The 18,801-nt window shown below is 41.5% G+C and overlaps 1 protein-coding gene across 1 annotated transcript in view; it reads right to left on the reverse strand.

Moving 5' to 3' along the window:
• The window catches only part of LOC128300163 (keratin, type I cytoskeletal 9-like), a 73,987-nt gene that overhangs the window by 21,967 nt on the left and 33,219 nt on the right, over positions 1-18,801 (reverse strand). Inside the window, exon 3 of the mRNA XM_053036132.1 lies at positions 8,500-8,946. Within this exon, the coding sequence (XP_052892092.1) occupies positions 8,500-8,584 (85 nt within the window). The 5' untranslated portion in view covers positions 8,585-8,946. The remainder of the gene's footprint in view (positions 1-8,499; positions 8,947-18,801) is intronic.

The raw sequence follows: 18,801 nt of genomic DNA on the forward strand, positions 1-18,801 counted from the left end.
CTAAAAGCAGCGTCAACCATTGCGTGGATGTGGATGTGGATGGGTAACACAACCCAGTATCGGGGCAGGCTGAAACCTGCGGACGGAACGGGCCGAAGCACGTGAGAAAGATAACAGAGCGAAAAGCTGTAGCAACAGAAAGATAAGCTAAAATTTAAATTTACGAACATTAAACATATTTTCCATCCGACCGAAGCGAGCTAACCCAGGGCTGGGTCGTGCTGGTGGATGGCGGACGGTGCCTAGACGTTAGAGCAGCACGAACCATCTGTTAGCTTCTTGCAGGAGGTAATGTGTATGTGAAATGTATATGCGCGTGTATGTGTGTGCGTGTTTTTCTTCAATGTTGTTCCATATCTTTGGGTTGCACCGGATGAAAACAACTGCTGGGAAACCCTTGAGTGATGCAAAGTTTTGTATCATTGATTTTTTCATCGACATATCTTTTGCATAATAGCTATATTACAGTTCAGTTGAGAGTATGTATATTATTTAAGGGAAGATTTAAATTTTGTTTTTTTTTCCATAAAAAAATGTTTTGTTACATTAATTAGAAGAATTGTATGCTTAAGATTTCAGTAACATACCAACGAATGTCGAAGTTCGAGATGAAAAAGATATTGCAACGCCTATACCTTCATGTTCATTGTTCTAACGCGCTTTCTAGAAAACAATTTCTCAGAATCTCAGAACTTCTTGAAGATCAGTGAACCGATTACCTAATTAATAATTAATTAATTATTTGCATCCGATTTTAGCTGAGCATACTTCGTTCAATTGATCTTAATTTTATGCGAAATTTCGTCCAATTTTTAATCAAAAAACACTTGTTTAACATTTGATGTTTGCAAATTTGTCATTAATTTAACATGTTTGGCTCAGCATGTTCCAAATCGGCCGAGTACACTCGGGATAAGGTAAGGGCTCTTCACTGTTTGGAGAAGGAAATGTTTCCAAACTAATTGTACCTTTGGTTAAGATACCAATAGGAAACACACCTCTAGAATGGTCGTGGAAGATTAAGAGATTCTCTCCCCTGTGACAGAAAACTTTTTCCTTAACAACCTGTAACTCTACAAGCTCTTCCGGAGCTTCAAGGTGATCCTTCAATATGCTCCGTTAGAAACTATTATTGTTTTTATTTAAAACTATTGACCTACGTCACAACATCAGTAATGGTTGGTTGTCTGATGATGATAATGCGAGTACTCCTTATGGCAGAGTTGATAATACTTTGAAATAAAAAACTCTTCCCATTCAATATAATTTTTATATTAAAGGAAACCAAAAGTGCTCTCAACAAAAAAAAAATCTGAATGATTTTAGAGATTTTAAGGGTTTAATTAAGTTAAAGGCTCCCTGCTTTCAACAACCTAGAATGTTTACAGAACTTTATGTTTTAAAACCATTTACAAACTATGAAAATGCATGCTTCTCATAGGGTTAAGTGAACCCCAATATACTATACTACTGTACTACTGAAAAAAACACATATATATATATATATATATATATATATATATATATATATATATATTTATAACAACCCCATTCTTTCTCTGTCCGTTGCTTCAGTGGTTTCGCATACAAATTGCAACCACAAAATGAGTGGAGCATTCCCACCGGCTACGCAAACCCAACACGAAAAAAAAAACGATGTTGGTAAGTTTGTTTTCCACTCGAAAAAAGCTGGCACTGGTTCGTCAAATCGATTTAAGATTGCCCCGACCGATCTTGAGACGGGACAGTGTTGCTCGCCCCGTTGCCGACCTCCTTTAGTTTCTCGTCTGCTACCGCAACTCGGTTTATCCGGTTGATTGTGGCGCTTCTGCACACAGCAGCAGCAGCAGGATTTGGTTGCAGAGCAGCGAGCGAACACTGCAGGGATGAACACGCTGCGTCGTCGTTCGGCCCAAACGAGGCAAGAAAGTAAAACGTGCTCCAATTTCTTGTTGCAAAGCGGACATTGTTTTGTCGTGTAAAAGCGGCAAGTTTCGTGGTAACGGCGGAAGAAAGGGACGGTGCATGCTTTCCCTTTGGTCACGTTTTTTGATACGTCGCTCGGTGAGTGTTACCTTTTTGGTTTCGGACGAACAGAACACTGCCCGGGCGGGTTCCGGGGGCATTCCCAGAGAAGCTGGTCGATTCGCTTCATTTGGAAGAGTATTTTTTAAACATTAACTATGTGGATGGTGGTATGCGACGTGCTACAATCGTCTGCTTGCCGGACACGTTTCGCAGCATCACTGTGCTCTGGAGGGGGAAGGAATTAATCCGTTCGTGTACTATCTTAACTTTTAAATGATTTTACTTTACAGAGCAGCAAATAAGCGGCCAAGTCATGTACGGTGAATGTGCAAAACAAATGCAATAACGAATGCATGTGTTGCAATAATGTGTTTTATACAATTTTCATTACCAATTTCGCGCTCGTACCAATCGTACTCTGTATCCCGCGAGGCAGTATCCACGCCAGGAGGAAAACATGTACCACTCATTCTATATTAATTGCACTTGAATCAGTGGGCCATTTTTTTGGGCTGCCGGAAATGGGAATGGTGAAAGCAGTAGCGGGAAAATGTCCTTCTTTCAATCACCAGGTAAGCGTAATACCTGGGAGTAAATTAATTATATGCATTGTACATTTTGTTTTCACCATCACCAATTCGTTTTTCACGGTACCGGTCCTATGGGATTTGATTGGTTCCTTTGTCTCTCTCTCTTTCTCTTTCTCTCTTTCTCTCTCTCGTCATTTCGTTCCATAACGAACCGCACGTGGGAAGTTTTTAATTTAAATTTTTCATAATGTACTTTGGGTGCCCGTAGAAGCTCTTGTTTCAACGCAATTCGTTGAGTTTGTGGAGAATGTGTGGTATGTTTAAATATTTAACTTTACGTAATGAGAAGAGTGGCTTTTAAAATATAGAATGCCGCGAATAATCGTAAATGTGAATCCAAAAATATTTGAAAAATGATTTTTCTCGTTTAAATTGTTATGTTCGTTAGTGATTCCAAGAAGCCAAAAGAGCGTTTTATCACAATAATGGTAATTTAATATATTAAGCATGGATAAGACGTCTGAAAGTAAGCTTGTCACGCTTGTCATGTTTGCGTTTGTGTTCGCATACCATCAACAAGGATTAAACCTGGCATCTGAGTGTGTTGGTTTAATTTAACATCTTGCACCAATTACCAGCAGGAAAATAATCAAGTTGAATGGAAAAACGATATCAGCACACGTTGCAGGCGTACTGGTTCTTAGGGAGACAAGCACCGATTTAATACCATTTTCCCTTCGTGATCCTCCCTTGCCTTCCCAGTGGCCGGCAAGTGTGCGTAGTACAGCAGTGTTAATGGAATAGATAATTTTCATGCTTCCAAGCACGGCAACGTCCGGGCAGCAAACCCATTCGGGTCTGTGCTGGGGTAGATTACAAAACCCGAATCGACACATCGAAGGAAATTTAAACTGATACAGTCTTCTATTAGGTCCATTTCCACTTACGACATCCATGGCCAACCATTCCACATAATGCGAGCACATGTATCGTTCGGCTTACGGCAGCACTTTCCCTTAAAGCGTTGGCTCGTAGAGAGTAAACGGCAAATGCGATGGACTTTGTGTGCCCGGCTTAGGGCGAGCGTTGTGCGCTGTCAACGATGGTTCTATTGGTCGGTTGGATTGGTTGGTGTTTGTCAGAATAAACAGCAGTAGTGCAGACTTTTGTAAACTATACGACGACCAGGGAATGTGCAATCGGTTCCGAAGCTGATTTCGCACTTTATCAACCTTGCAAAGCCACGGAAAGGGGAACACGATTGGGGGGCGAATGTTTTGTAATCTTTTCACTAGTGTTGCGTTGCGGGTTTGATATCGGTAACAAAATGTAGGCTTTAATGTTTTGATACACTGAAAAGTGGAGAATTTAAATAAAAAAGTAAGTATAGGGAAACCAAAAAAAACGAATCAAATAAGGTTTTCTGAAAGTAAGAATTTATGCCAATGAACATTTAGTTAGTTTTGATTCTCTTTGTGAAGTGTTGTTATTACAATTTCAATGCAAGTAAATATATTTTGAATTAGGTATATTAAAAATATCGGTTTAGGTTTTCCATCTTCCGGTAATTAATCAACATGTTTCGGAGATTTGTGTGAAACATACTATCATTGATTGTATTGTTTAGACAATGTTTGTTAAGTTGGTTTTTTAAAGATCATCTTAAAATAAGATAAATAAATCTTAAATAAATCCTCAAATGAATAACGGGATCGATCATACCTTCTTTTTTATAAACGATTTAACGTTTGGGGGATTATTTGCTATCGGCGCTCCATATGAACTGGAAAGCTCAGTCTTAGTTAGTTTAGATCGTTAAGCAAAGAGGGTTAGATTATTTTCCTAATCAAATTATTGGCCAGCTACTCGAAACAAAGCAATTTTCTGGCAGGTATCAACCAAATAAGGTCAAATTTTTCGTATGATTTATTAAAACATGATTTTTGTACATTCAGATGGCTTCGTTTACAAAGTTATTATTTAGGAACATTGTAATAATCATATTGTAAATTAATTTATTTTTTTTTTAATTTAAGGTTAATTTTTTGAACATTGGCTCAAGTTGTACTATGTACTTTCTCTGAATCTTTTCAGAATAATACTCTCTGCTACCTGGATTATGTGACAGATGCTGTCCAAAGAATTAAACCTTCAATTTTAACGTATGATTGACTCCAATACCAATTTGGTATTGGTCGACTCCAATGAATTTCGAAGGAATTTTGGGGTAAACGATAGAACATTCAAATATATGATTCATAAAGAATTCTGCATTGAAATATATTAAACATCATTGACATCGTGCAAATTTGTTCATAAGCTTATAGATTCGTTATAAATATTCATAAACACATATCATATCTTAATTTCGCCCTTAATTTACCCGACAAAGGCCTATAATCCAACGCACTGTGCCAATCCCCACAAGAAAGCCACTTGCTGGTGCCATTCTCATAGATTAACCGTTCCGTACCACTGCCATAGAGGGCCCTTCCACAGGCCACTTGTAACCATTGAAGCTTTTCTTTTTTTTGCTGTGTAGTATTTGCTTGTTGTGGTGCTACCAGTCCATCTCAACTTCAATCCAAATCCACTCGATCGTGCTCCAAAGCGTTTCAGCAAAACCGTCCAAAGTCGTCCAATATCGTCACAGTACGGCCGGTTGGCGGTGGCACAAACAGATGTCATGTCAAAAGCCATAACCATAAATTATCACTTGTCTACGCCACGGTACACATGCGCCGGGATCAGCCACAGCCCGGTCTGTGGTCTGGGGATCGGACAACGAAGGAGATTGAAAAAGAAAATGTATGCCATTATATCTCCATACTTAATTATACGGAGCCCACTCGGTAAACTTCCAACACGCCAGCAGCTTTTCTCATCATTCTGTGCCTTATTTGGATTCCATTTGCGGGTATGGGGCTTTTTTTTCTCTCTCTCCCCTGCTACTGTTAAACACCGAAACCGGATCCCGGATTTTGCGAAGCCTAAGCTCGACGCTAGGACTGCAGAACAGATAAAAAGCACCAGTCCAATTTCAACCCCAGTTCAACCCATCTTCGCTTTCCACGCCTCGGTTCACTGGGCGGCGAGGAAAATTCAACAAAAATTACGTTTAACACAACACTGCATACATTTGTGCAGCCTCACAAAGCAAGACGCCCCAAATAGGAAGCATTCCCATTGAATCTTAAACGATTCGTAACGATCCGGTTATGGGCGTTGGGTGGTTCATCCGTCTGGGTAAGTGTGTGTGTATTTTGTCTGCGAGAGGGCGTCAAAGCACCACACCATGCGTGCATTCGTTTGGCGCGTCGCTTTTGGATATGTTGGCCAATTCGACCGTTGGTTCGGAATTCACTTCCCAGTGCTGCACAATGTCGTCCTGTTGCATGTATGGATGTGCATACAAATTTGGCCAGACATACAATGGGGCAATGTACTTTTTTCCCCGTTTTCCAAACGAGTGTAAGCGAATCGGATTTTTTGTGTGTGCTGCGATCGTTTTTTTTCTGTCTCCGTATAAACGTTTGCCATATCAATATCATATATAGTCGCTGGTAGCACATAGTACCGAAGCAAGAATGGGAAAAACGACAAGTTACATTGTCAATGTTGGATATAGAATTTGAGCTTCCGACAAACAGAAATCGTTCGCCTGTGAGAACACGAACGAGAAAGCCCAAAGGGTTTTCCGTTCCGTTCCGAGCCATGGTTCATGTTGGTATGATTGTTTGTCAGAAGTTGGCCCTCTTTGTGTTCCCCCCCCCTAACGGTGGAACGGATGAATCCTGAACCCATTTACCCAATTCCAAACATGCTTGACCGTGGAAAATGGGTTACGAGCGGAATAGAAATTACTGTGCCTCGAACGGACGGTTGATGTGGTTGGGTTAAAATTGATGGCCTGTCAGGAAGGCCGGAGGTTAAAATGTTTGCAAGCGACTGGCGAATGGGAACGCTGTCAAATATTCTGAGAACGTAACCACGGGGCACTGTAACTAATTGACAGCAGGATAATTACTGAGATAACTCCATTAGGCTGTATTGTGGAAAAGGTTTGATGCTTAGAGCTATGCTGGAAGTGTATAACGAGATGTGTCTCTGTTGTGGAGTGACATTGCAAGATATTGCATTTCCAGGATATTGGAATCACCATGTTGGTTCCGTAAAATGTATAGCAAATTATGATTATTTAGATAATTATTTTTAAAGCTTCATTTCACCCGTATCACCCGAATATGGTAGATCAGGTCTTTATTATATCCAATCACGTATGTAGCAAGGTCAGATCGTTAAACTTAATTCTCGTTCCAGCTCTCCGAAATGTCAAAGTAGATTTGTTTACACAAAAGTGTCAACAGCGTACTTGACAGTGACAATCAACAATGGGAGTAGAGTTGACGGTGAATGCCAACGATAAGTTGTCAGGTATTTTACATACTGCACCAACAAGATAAGCGTTGTCGACAGTCACACCGTGTTTCCGATCAACAATCCCAAAGATTCCCAAGAAAAAGCCTTGACGATTGTCGATCATCGAAAAGCGTAAGCTCTGTGCTTTAGGACTTTCGGAGATTTGGTGCCTGAATAGGCAGAATTGGCGCCAAGAAGTACCATCATAACAAGGATGATGTGGTCTTTTTGCTCGACTTGGTTTTGGCCCACCCAGGCCAGGAGATGCACTGGAGGAGATGGACTGGTAACGATAAAAGTTTTAACGAATTCTGTCCATCTCCAGTCATGTTTCTGAGAACTTTTTTGGACAAACCTCAATCGGTGGATCGTCTTCAATAAATTTGAAGCCAACTTGATGGAGGAATTGATCGCCAAGGTCTTAGAAAAGCGGAACAAAATAGCAATATTTATTTTTTCAAAAGCTTTTGCTGAGCTTCCTGCCGGTTGGTGTTCAACCAAGAGACAAAGAATGTGTTTTTTATAACAATTTTTCTTTAAGGCTTATTTATCGTGCAATTTTTATGATAGTTTTAATAAGATCATAAACGTTCCTTGTAAAACTTATGCATAATAGCTACAATGAAGCCCTTTTTTGTTATTAAAATAATTACACTAATCATATAAAAATATGCAATCTTCTTCCTTTCCGCGTAACATTACAGTTCTGCAATTATAAACTTCCATAATCATATCCCGTCCGAAGCAAAATAAAAGCGCAGGAACAAAAAGTAAAAGTTAAACGGAATAGGATACGAGGGTTATTACATTGAAAGCAATAAAACAAGTTAAACTTCACCGCAACAACTTTCCACTAACATTCTACCCGGGTGAGGGAAGAATGGAATGGACGGCGTTGTAGAGCCATGGTAAATGATTTTAAGCTTGGGTGAAAAAAAAAATGTACCACCCACCGACCGGAAAATGGATCAAACTGTGAGGTTGATTGGCTTTCCACCTGGATGTGCTCCCTGTGTGTGTTTGTATTTGAGGGTGGGTATGGAAAGTATTCTTCCTATTTTCGCCGGCATTTCTTCCTCCCCACAACCCACAGATACCATCCACACGGGGGAACCTCATTTCATGGATCATTAGAAGGCAATAAATAAAAGTGGCAAATTTCTGTCAACCTTCCACGACCACGCGAAGTAAACCGTGTTACAATGTAAGTTACCCGGCGCCCCAAATATTCCATCCGTGCCGTACGGGTTCGGTTCGGAAGGGTAGCGCAGGCTGGAAAATGGTTGTCATGTTTTACCAGAATGATAGGGGGTGTGTGATAGTACCGACGGATAGCGGATAGTTGGCGTTGCGTTGGGGTGCTGGCACGATTGTTTCGGCTGCACTGTACTGCTGCTGTCTGTTACGTTACATACAATCAATCACTGAAAGATTTGGAGGGATTTGTGTTTTTTGGAGGCTTAAGCAACTGTATGTATTGGTGGGTTTGTTTTAGGGTGTAAATAGTTCCCAAAATACTTACTGGTGTATGGCAGTGGAAGGGCAAGTGTGAACAGTAGCTGAAATATTAACCCACAGTAAAGGGTTTTTATCCGAGAGAGCTCCATCGTCGAGCTGGATCGAGTTCTCACCGCCGCAAGGCACAACCGACCACCTGTTCCGGGGTTGGAGTGTTGGTGATGTGATGTCCGGCTGTGTCTACGTCCTACGAGCTGCAACCACACCTCCGGACCGGAAGTGGATGGGATGGAATTTGATTGACGTGCTGTGCCGTTCCGAACACTCTCTAAAGTCTTATGACCTTGTTAAAGCGGTCGGGTTTCTTTCCGTGTTATTCACTCTCGACTCTTCCTGTGGCGGAGTAATAACACGATCGACAGCCGGACCGGAACTCGCGCCGAGCCCTTGATGCTAGCGATCCGTGACGGAAACTCTTTTCTTCCGCCTGTATCAGCAAACCGGACGAGCTCTGCAAAGTAAAAACCGAAAAGAGTACGTGAGTAAGAGTGATAAAGAGGAGGAAGTCACACAACAGAAAAAAAGATTCCCCCGTAAAACCACGGAAACGACGTCGCGGAGCGTTTCGAGGCAGCAGAGATAGTAATAAAATATAATTAATTAAATTACGTCGGAAATCCGGCTACGGTTTTATGGCAAAAACCGGGTGAGCGAATGATGCCGAATATCGTGCGGCATAAATCGTGCGCCAGACCTTTGTCCTGTATCTTTCTCGCACGCGCAAACGATGCGTCAAAGCGTTGATGTCTTGCGTTGTGTGTGTGTCCTCGGAGAGTAGCTGAGATTGCTCGCTACGCATTTTCAACAAGTTGATACAACAACTGCGTTTATATGGTGTTATTTATTTTCTGGCTTCCTTTTTTTTTGTTGCTACAAAGGACTTTGCGTTGCTTTTCACCAATGGCGCTGTTGCGGGGCAAAGTTTTTCGTAAAGCAATGCAGAATGATTTACGAAAGGCATTTACCAATGCGGCGGATGATGTATGGCGAAAAGTTTGGAGGTTTTTTTTTTACGGGACTAAGTGCTATTACTTGGTTCACTGGTTATGAAACGATCATAAGAAGAATATAATTTCGTTTTTTTAACTGCTGTTATTAGAAGATTCCAAATATTCATACCTTTAATATATGAACAATTTTTTTATTTGCTCTTCCTTATTATCAAATTGCTAAGATATTAAAAGAAGAATTTTTTTCTAATTTTACCCACTCACCTCTAATCAAATGACTTTCAAATTGTTTATCAAATTAACCAGCAAACACAGCGCTACCGGTTGTTAAATAGAAGTAAAACCCAAAACAAAAGGTAATTGGAGGTAATTGCGAGAGTTATTGCTACAAAAATGGCCAGCAGGATGTAAAAAAAAAACATTTCCATCCCGCTGGAAGTTGGCAACTTGCAAAGGAGCTTTCTTTATGGCGGTGGACGGACATCATGCAAATCGTTAGAGTGACGAATTCTTTCCTTTTATTATTCCAATATTTATCTTTCAGAAGCACCGTCTTGTCAGTCCGCTGAAGGGACTGAAGAGTGTTGTGGTATAATAACTGAAACGTTTACGATTGAAATGAGCTTTTATGTGTGCAACGTTACAACGCAACACAAAAAGAAAAGGACAAACGTTCCTAAACAAAGGAGTGGAAGAAATGTGACCAAACAGTGAGCCTTCTGCCTCGATATTTTTGGTTTCACGATCGTCCTGCTGCGACTTTGATGGATAATAAAATGACTTTGCCATTGTTAAACTTTCGGGAAGGGAATTGCAATTGAATAAAATTATTGTAACGCGCTTTTTATTGCGTACTAATTGAACGAATTGACAGATTAGTAATTTTTGGGACAGCAATGAATAAATGCATAGCAATGGCCATAAAACGTGTTAATGTATCGCTTGTGCTGTGAGCGTGTGTGTTGAATTTCGAACACAACACGACAAGCATGCAAATCGCCCTACTGCTTCCTTACTACCACTAAACTAATAATGCAAAACCGTGTGCCATGAACATGTAGTTCGCTTTGGGTAGATTATGTTTACGATACAATCGACCTGCCCCACCACCCACCCCACCTCATCATAACAAAATGGTGTTTGTATCCGTCTCGTAAAAAAAGCCCCAATCCCAAAATCGATAAAATTATGGCAGCCGCTAAATGGAGGCGCCCTATCATTTGCTTGTCACGTTTCGTTGCGCCAGTAAGCCGAGATTGATGAGTGGTTCCGCATGTCGGAATGGGGCCCGGAATCGATCGGTTTGGAGGGTGTGCATAATTGATATTTGATAAGAAATAATTTGTAGCATCGCATGGTTCGGCCGAATGGTTTGCGGAACCACGGAAAAGATTCGTTCCGTGTGCGTGCTTGCGCGACGGTGAGCTTTGGCTGAACATCCATAGAATTCGTGGTAGTTTAATCGGGTTACGTGATGTTATTTGGGAAATTTCATGAACATTTCGTGATTAGAGGTTGCATAAACAACATGGACAATGCAGGATGCATCGTGACGGTGGATATTTTCCACCCGAAGAAATATAGCCATAAAAAGGAATTACTTTGTTCGTATCTTTCAGCGCTTCAGGCTGTAATATTCCCCCACCAAAAGCAAACGATCGATGAAAGATTTCATGCTGGTTGAGCAAAGAATAACAAAAAATAAAAACTAGCTAGAATTCTTCCCCTCTGCACACATGAACGACAGGACCCGTTATTTACCCCATCGGTTGCACCGGTTGTCTACGTTCCATGGAGGCGCATGGTCTTTGTCTCCATGAATGTGGCTGCGTACGTGAAGGCAAAATAGACGACATATAAAAAGAAGGCATTCCGGTTAGTACTAACTCGTGCCTTCGTTGCCAAGTGGCGTGCGTATGTTACGATCCTTTTTTTTATACCATACCTCAAGAAGCATTAAATAAGATTTCCTCCAACTTGTACTGTGCCGTCGAAACACGTAAAGGGGACCGTCCCACTCGGGTAGGATAGTATGCGTGGAATTGATTTTCCTTCCCGAATGAGCGACCGGGCATTGTGGCGTATTGGGAACCTAATGACCGGAATTGCAAGTTCCGTTCGCGAACGGCCGATGGGTGTTTGTGTTACCGATTGGTCGTGATTTGTGCTATGGCGACCGGAAATTGGTGGTAATATTTTTGGGACGAATCAAAGGAGTAGTGCCGAACCCCGGGACTAGACGGACACGTGCCTTGGGAATGAGGACGGTACCCCATTCAAAGGGGCCCATGTTTTGGGGCTTGTTACGATGATGAATGGTAGCAAAAGCAAGGGAGAAACACGAACACGTCTGAGAAGTGTACAGCCCGACGCATATTCCACGCACGAACTTTGCGTGCTGTCAGCTGTAGCGCCTATTGATAAGCTGTTTTATGGGGTCAATAAATTGATAAGGAATTTTATTAAGCACAACCGGAAGTTGCTTGTATGTCTATTTGTTAGTGTGTAATGGCAACACACAGCACCATCGTGCTAGGGAACGATTTGTAGCCGGCAACAAATGAGAATTTTTGCTTTTATATACTGAGTTATTAATCATTCTGCAATCAATAAGCGGTAATGAAATTTTGTGTATCGAAAAACAAAATGCCTAAGTTATCGTATGCATAGCTATAATCTCTTCCTTAGCAATAAAACGATTGCAAATGAAAAAATGGTGTAAACCAATCTATTTTGGGGTTTTTTTGCCATCGATGAAAGAATTCACGATACAAGAATCCGAATTTTGCTTGCTTTTTTTGGTGTCAAAACCAAACCAATAAATTCTACTCTATTGGATAAAAAAGGAAATGCTTCATGCAAAAATGTGGTAATACGCTTAAACGATACATGTACACTGTGCGGCAAAACGTAACAAAAAACACATTAGTGCTGATGCAAAAACACGAAACAAGTTTCCATATTTTGAAAGGAAATGCAGCAAAAGGAAACACTTTGCCCACCGGAAGTGCACTCTACCGTAGCAGCTGCAAGTGCAACAGTGTTGGTAGTGCTCAGTCCTTTGTTACACTCTTGCAGGGAGAAAGAGAATTTGGAAGGAAGAAACAAAAAAAAGGAACGCTGAAGCCACAATGCTGGTAGATAGTAGCGGATGGAAAACCCCCGTCGACACACAGAAGAGTGAAAGAACCTACCGAAACAAAGACCACCATCTTGATATCTTTGTAAAATTTCCCCGGTACAGCGAGGATACAGCAGCGAAATACTTCATCGTTTGTTTTTCTCTCAAGCTGCTTGGATCATTTTTGGGTGAAAAAATAAAATGTTGGACGAAATGATGTGATGAAAAGCAATGCAACGAAGTACTCGTTTGATGTTAAACTGACGTGGGGAATAGAGAGTGCTCAATTTACTGCTGCTCGAACGCGTACGTTTACCGGATGGTATGGTTTGGTTAAGAGTTTTTCACTTGAGTGACTCTTCATTGGAGGATCTTTTAAAAATTTGTCGTAAGATGGTAGGATGCTCGTTTATATTTCTGTAGAGGCTGATCACGATTATGCGATATTAAATGTTGGAGCAGTATGTATTGTCAATGGGACGGCTAACCGATGGAGAATTGGTATCGGAGCCGGGCGGCCCTGTAACGACAGGACCGGTCCAAAATCGCATCGGGACTAATCCGTACGAAGGATTGACTATCCAGCTACGGGTAAATAAAGTCAAAGAAAGCTATAAAATGGCAGGTCTTATACCTCTTGAGAAAGTTGCGCCGAGAAAGAAGAAGTATTGTCAGTTCAATCGTAGCTGTTCAACTTGCATTTACATATACACCGTGTTCGAATACATATTTAAAATAGGATAAATAACTAACAAAATTCGTTTTGGGTTTATATACTCTTATGTGTTTCTATGAATTATGGTTATATCCTAAATTTTCATAATTATTTTCTTTAACTAGACACAACAACATTTAAGATTAGGGGCGGCGGTAAAAATAAGTCGATACGGCCAGGCCGTTCTAACGTAACCAAGATCACATTTAAGATCAAACAGTTTAGAATATTAAAATCTGAATTAAAACACGCCGGAACACGCAGTGATTTTTCTGCAGAAGGCTTAGATGCTGGAGGCAATATAAAGGAATGAGGATGTGGCGCATATCTTATTAATGATTAAAGTTTCTATTTAAACTTAAGGAGAACCGCTTAAAAAACCCTTTACGAATGAGTTATGCTCTCAACTATGATTTAACTATACATATATAACTAAATTTAAGTGAAATATTTTTTTTAAAATTTATCAAACAACTAAGACAAACTGTTTGTCCGTCACGTTTTAGCCATTTCCATGCTTTGCATACACAATAAGCTTGTCCAAAAATCAACCACACAACATGTACAGTAGTGTGCAATCGAAAATTGTTTCCCGTATCCCGCTGATGTAAAATTTTCATTTATCTTCATTTTCTTTCCAATTGCTGAATTATCTTTTCCAAAATATTGCGGGATGCCGGCGCAAAACAAATCACCATTCCCGGTATGCAATCTGGCGCAAGAGTCGCAACCGGTTGTTATCCGAATCAATTGAACTGTAAAATTGTAAATTGAGCAACAATCGCAGCAAAAAGCGGTGATCGATTGAACGATCAGATATTTAATGGGCATGTGTGTGTGGGTGCGTTTTGAGGAAAGTCGAATAAAAAAAGCACAACACAGCCGGCACGGCCGACAGTTATTTGTAAGCGCAAATCATGGAGCCGCCTGGTAGCCTGGGTGGGTACCGCGTTGACAAATGAGGCAGAAGGTGCCCGATGCCCGTCAGCATCGGTTAGATGGGCCGTGGGAAATGAAGTTGATAAATTGGAAAATTATCCTTCCGCCCATCATGACGGGGGTTTTTTTGTTGCTTCTGGTAACGAATTCACGTTGGATTCAGATGGGTGCTCAACATCTGATTTTACTTGACCCAATTGATGATTGGTAAGGAACTGGCAGAATTGGGCAATCAAAATTACAATGGTGCACATTAAAAGATTAAATATTTAAGATGAAAATTCAAACTTCACATTGACCAACATTTAAAATTATCTCTTAATCATATCTACCATCAAACTAATATAATCATTAATATATTTCATACAAACATTACTTGTCATCATTTTCTAAATAGAAGTTGACTATAGAATATATCATTCAAAACTTTGCACATTGTTATAAAATATCCTTCTCTTGACTATTTTTTGTGATTTTTAAATCATTTTTTGTACTTTTTGTACACGTCATTGCGGTGTCTTTTCGATCATTTTTCAGCACCACGGATTATGACACTCACTGAAGCTGATTAATTAATCAACCGTTCTACTATAACGCGCCCCAATGCTGGTGACAAAAACTAGCAGAATTGAAACTATCTTTGCACGCCGTGGGAAAACAAAAGCTGTTAAGCTGGTAAGAGCGAAAATGGGCAATGGGTACCGCTACAGGGAACCGGTAATGCAAACGAACAAAAACGAAACCGAAATCCGAAAGGCAGACTATTGCACAGTTTATTTATTTCCCTTCGCTGTCAAACGTCAAGTGACACTTCTTCCGGTCTGGCACCTTCCATTTGCAGTTCAGGCTTGCCAGTGCCTGTCTCGTCATCAAGTGTCACGGTTGGGTCGTGGACACGCTAGAACCACGTTCATTGTACGCCATTTTGATTATAGCTTTTTTTTTCGGCGCGCTATGCTTTTGTCGCTTTTTTCACGCCATGCATCATCAATGGGAAATTGTTTTTCCCTGGTTATTTGACACAAATCGCTCGCGGTGCATTGTACTCTCTTATCCTTAATCCAAACCCCCAGAACGGGGACGATGGGTAGCCTGATTTTTTGTCTATCTATCCTTCCCCTACTATTCTGTCGCGGTGCAACCAAACAGAAAGGGACGACGAATGGGCAAATCGAAACCGCTAAAAAAAATGGAGATTCGACAAAAGAAACCCAAAAACCGGTGGCATCAGTGGTGACACCGTGCGACAATCGACGGGTGCACACAATTGTAGTGTGAGCCGAAACCGAACAGCACCACCGAAGGGTGGTAACACTAAAGAATGTATAAATTAAGCTTCACACTAAAGCGAGCTTTTGGGTGGAGAGTATTATTATTTTTTGTTTATTTTAAGACAATCGCGCAACCATTTTTCAAATGTTAATGCCATTATTTTCACGTTGACGGCGCTCCGTGCGAGACACTAAACTCGTGCAAACAATGGAACTCGCGACCCCAAACAATAGTGTCGAGGTGGATAGTGTTTTTTTTTCTAAAGATTCGTTTTTCCACAGTGAACTTATGAAGAAAAACATAAGAATGGTAATAAATTTAATAGCAAACGAAGGATCGTGTTTTATTGTTCCCATTCCGGACAGAGATCCTTTTGTTTTGTGGGATGAAGATGAAAGCATCTTTATGGGCTAATAACTTTTGAAAATGGTTCATTAAGCATCCGGAAAAACTATTTCTTTTAATTAGCACGTCCAGAAGTGGTATTTATGAAATTCAAGGGAAATGCCAAATTGTTGAAATGTTAAAGAAACATTTATAAACATAATAGGTCCAGCCAACAATTATTGTTTAGACGTTCAACTTGATCTTGTAACACTTGATAATAGCCTCTATTTATGCTTTTAAAGATAAGCGTAAATAAAGTGTGAAAGCCCAAAACACCCCTCAGATGAGGTCAAATTAAGATAGACCACACGTACAAACAGTGTCCTTACGGTAGCGAAAAAACGAAAAATTATTCTTCCGTGTGTAACCACACAGCAGGTCCAAAATCTACCTTGCGCTGTTGTAAAACTTTGTAAATGTGGAGCATAACGGATGACTGCCGGTGTGAAGTTCGTGTGTAAACATTCTCATCTTTGTGGCCCTTCAAATCCTTCACAGCGTGGATGAAGTTTAAACTGGAAGTGTACCCAAGAAGCTAACGAGCTTAGCCCGGCTTATCGTCACAGGAAAATGGTACACCCCAACCTGCAGCCACACACACACACACACTGACCGGGTCGAACACAGCGCCCAAGGGATGGCGTAAAAGCGCAACGGCACAATAGCGCCTCCTGGCGACGGTCCCACACACTAACTTTTACGCTCCCGACAATGAAACGTTAACGGAGCGTAAAATCCTAAACAAATAGTGTCCCATGATGGAAAGTACCGACCGATATGGTGTAGGGCAGATGAGCACTTCTTGGGAGCTTTTGCCTACCCATCCCACTTAACGCTTGATTGGAGAAAAAAAGCTATCGCTAAAGTCTGAACCCGGAAGTGGCACATCTGAAGCAAACTTTGAGGCATGAAGCAACTTGAATCGTGCGCCGGGAATCCGCCGCAGGAAGTGGACCAATTTTTCTTCACACGCAAAGACACTTCACCCCCGGGTTACCGGCTACCGGGTTCGGTGAAGTTTTCTTTGTCCTTTGCCCGCAGGGGGGCAGTTGCGCTTCCGTTTTTCCACGTAGCGTGTGTCATCCCTGTGTGTGCCGGCCGCTGCCATCGTGTGTGTGTGTGTTTGTGGTGCATTGTTTTTTTTTGTCTTCCTTTGTCACGCGCCACACACATACACATCACTACCACCACAATCATGCGCAGTATTGTTTCGACGAGAAGCGCCAACGGAAATGTGGAGTGAAAGTGTCGCTTTTCCTTTCAAAACCCGAAGGTACTGAAATGGCGGTGCGGATTTCGTTCGGATTCCAGCGTCCAAGACGTTTGGTTGAAATGGCAATGAATCGAGAGCAGAAGAAGCAGCGTTTCATAACCAGCGCTGGGGTTCTTGGTTCTGGTGGTATTCGCAAAAGATTTTTTGCTTTGCTGCGATAAATTCATATCTGCCAACCGTATGAGCTTTTCCGGTTGTTTTTTGAGGTTAAAGCAATCATCTTGCTTTCCGTCGTTTGCGGTTCCATCATTGGGGCAGGGGCATAAGAAAACAGTCAACTTTCCTGTGGTTTTGTGCAAGAATCAAGCCTCAGAGCTCACAGCTTTTCATCAAAAGATCTAGCTCGGTCACGCGGTCAAAACAGCGGGAACGCCCCAGGTAACGACAATGCGGTAGATCAAGTGCACAAAGGCAGAACAACACAATTGGGTAGTAGCGGCGTTCGGCATGGAAGGTAAACCGAAACAAGACTTTTGCTCACTGCTAGTTATCTCATGGCTACCGGACGATGCACGGAATCCAATCTGAAAGGAAAGTCCTTTACGCTGGGGCCGGATTGCAATGGCTTCGGATAAGTGAGTAAGGGTTGAAGGAGGTTCTCCCGTGCTCGTGCCGGTTGAATGACATTCGATCCGACTTTCTTTTGTGCCTCCGGATAGCTCCGTTCCTTTTTGGTGCTTTTTTGGCTTTGCCGAACTACATCAACATTATCCTTCTGCTGGATTTGCACGCTGTGCAGGGGGATAGGGTTCGCTCGTGCCGGTCCCGGATGAGTAAGGGAAAAAAGAGCCGGGCAGATGAAGGACGAAACTAATGGGACGGATAGCAATATCGCAACAAACCGCTCGAACATGCTGTCATTAGCTGTCAAAGGCAGCGGCAAACCCAAGATATCCCAAGCACAAGCTGGAGCGGCTCAAAACGACACAGAGAACCATCCATTCGGGTGGGAAAATCAATCATCGCCATGCATCTCATCTTTCGGCCGACGAGACATACGCGTTACGCGGCTGCGGGAAGGACGAAAGGTTAGTCCGGGTGGATGAAAGATTTCATCTCATCGCTGCTACACGCAAGGCGTTCCACATGGTACGCGAAGTGAAATGTCGAAGAAGCGTTGCAGAAAATATTGGATAATTGGGTCAGAATAAAATCAATACTCCACACACAGAGCGCTTTGTTTGGGTCGGCTTTTCTTCTCGGTGCGTTCGTCGTTGCGGTTTTGTTTTAGTGCTCATTCTGTCGGGACTTCTGTGCCATGAATGTGTAAATGTGGGGAAGTTTTTATTTTTGAAGTATGTTTGCGACAGCGCATTTTTTATATTTAAAACGAACAGAAAAGAATGATTTAATAAACATTTCTAAAGATATCCTTTCTCGGCTATTTTCCGATCGTTCGCATGCCTCGCAAACAGATGTTTTGGCTGATTAAAATTAAACAGCACTGCGGTGCAAGGCAAAGAAATATAATAATCCCGTTTAAAGGCAACTAAAACGATCGGAACAAAGTATCGCTACGACCGCAGAGAGCAGCTTGTCCCGCTCGGTGTGGTTCAAACCAATCGCAAGGGAGACAAACGGTTGAAAATAAGCGTCCAGATTAAATATCAAATGAATATTTTATGCACAACACTTTAGCCACTGTCCCA

Source organism: Anopheles moucheti, chromosome 3 (genome assembly GCF_943734755.1).
Source record: "Anopheles moucheti chromosome 3, idAnoMoucSN_F20_07, whole genome shotgun sequence".
NCBI classification, from domain to species: Eukaryota; Metazoa; Arthropoda; class Insecta; order Diptera; family Culicidae; genus Anopheles; species Anopheles moucheti.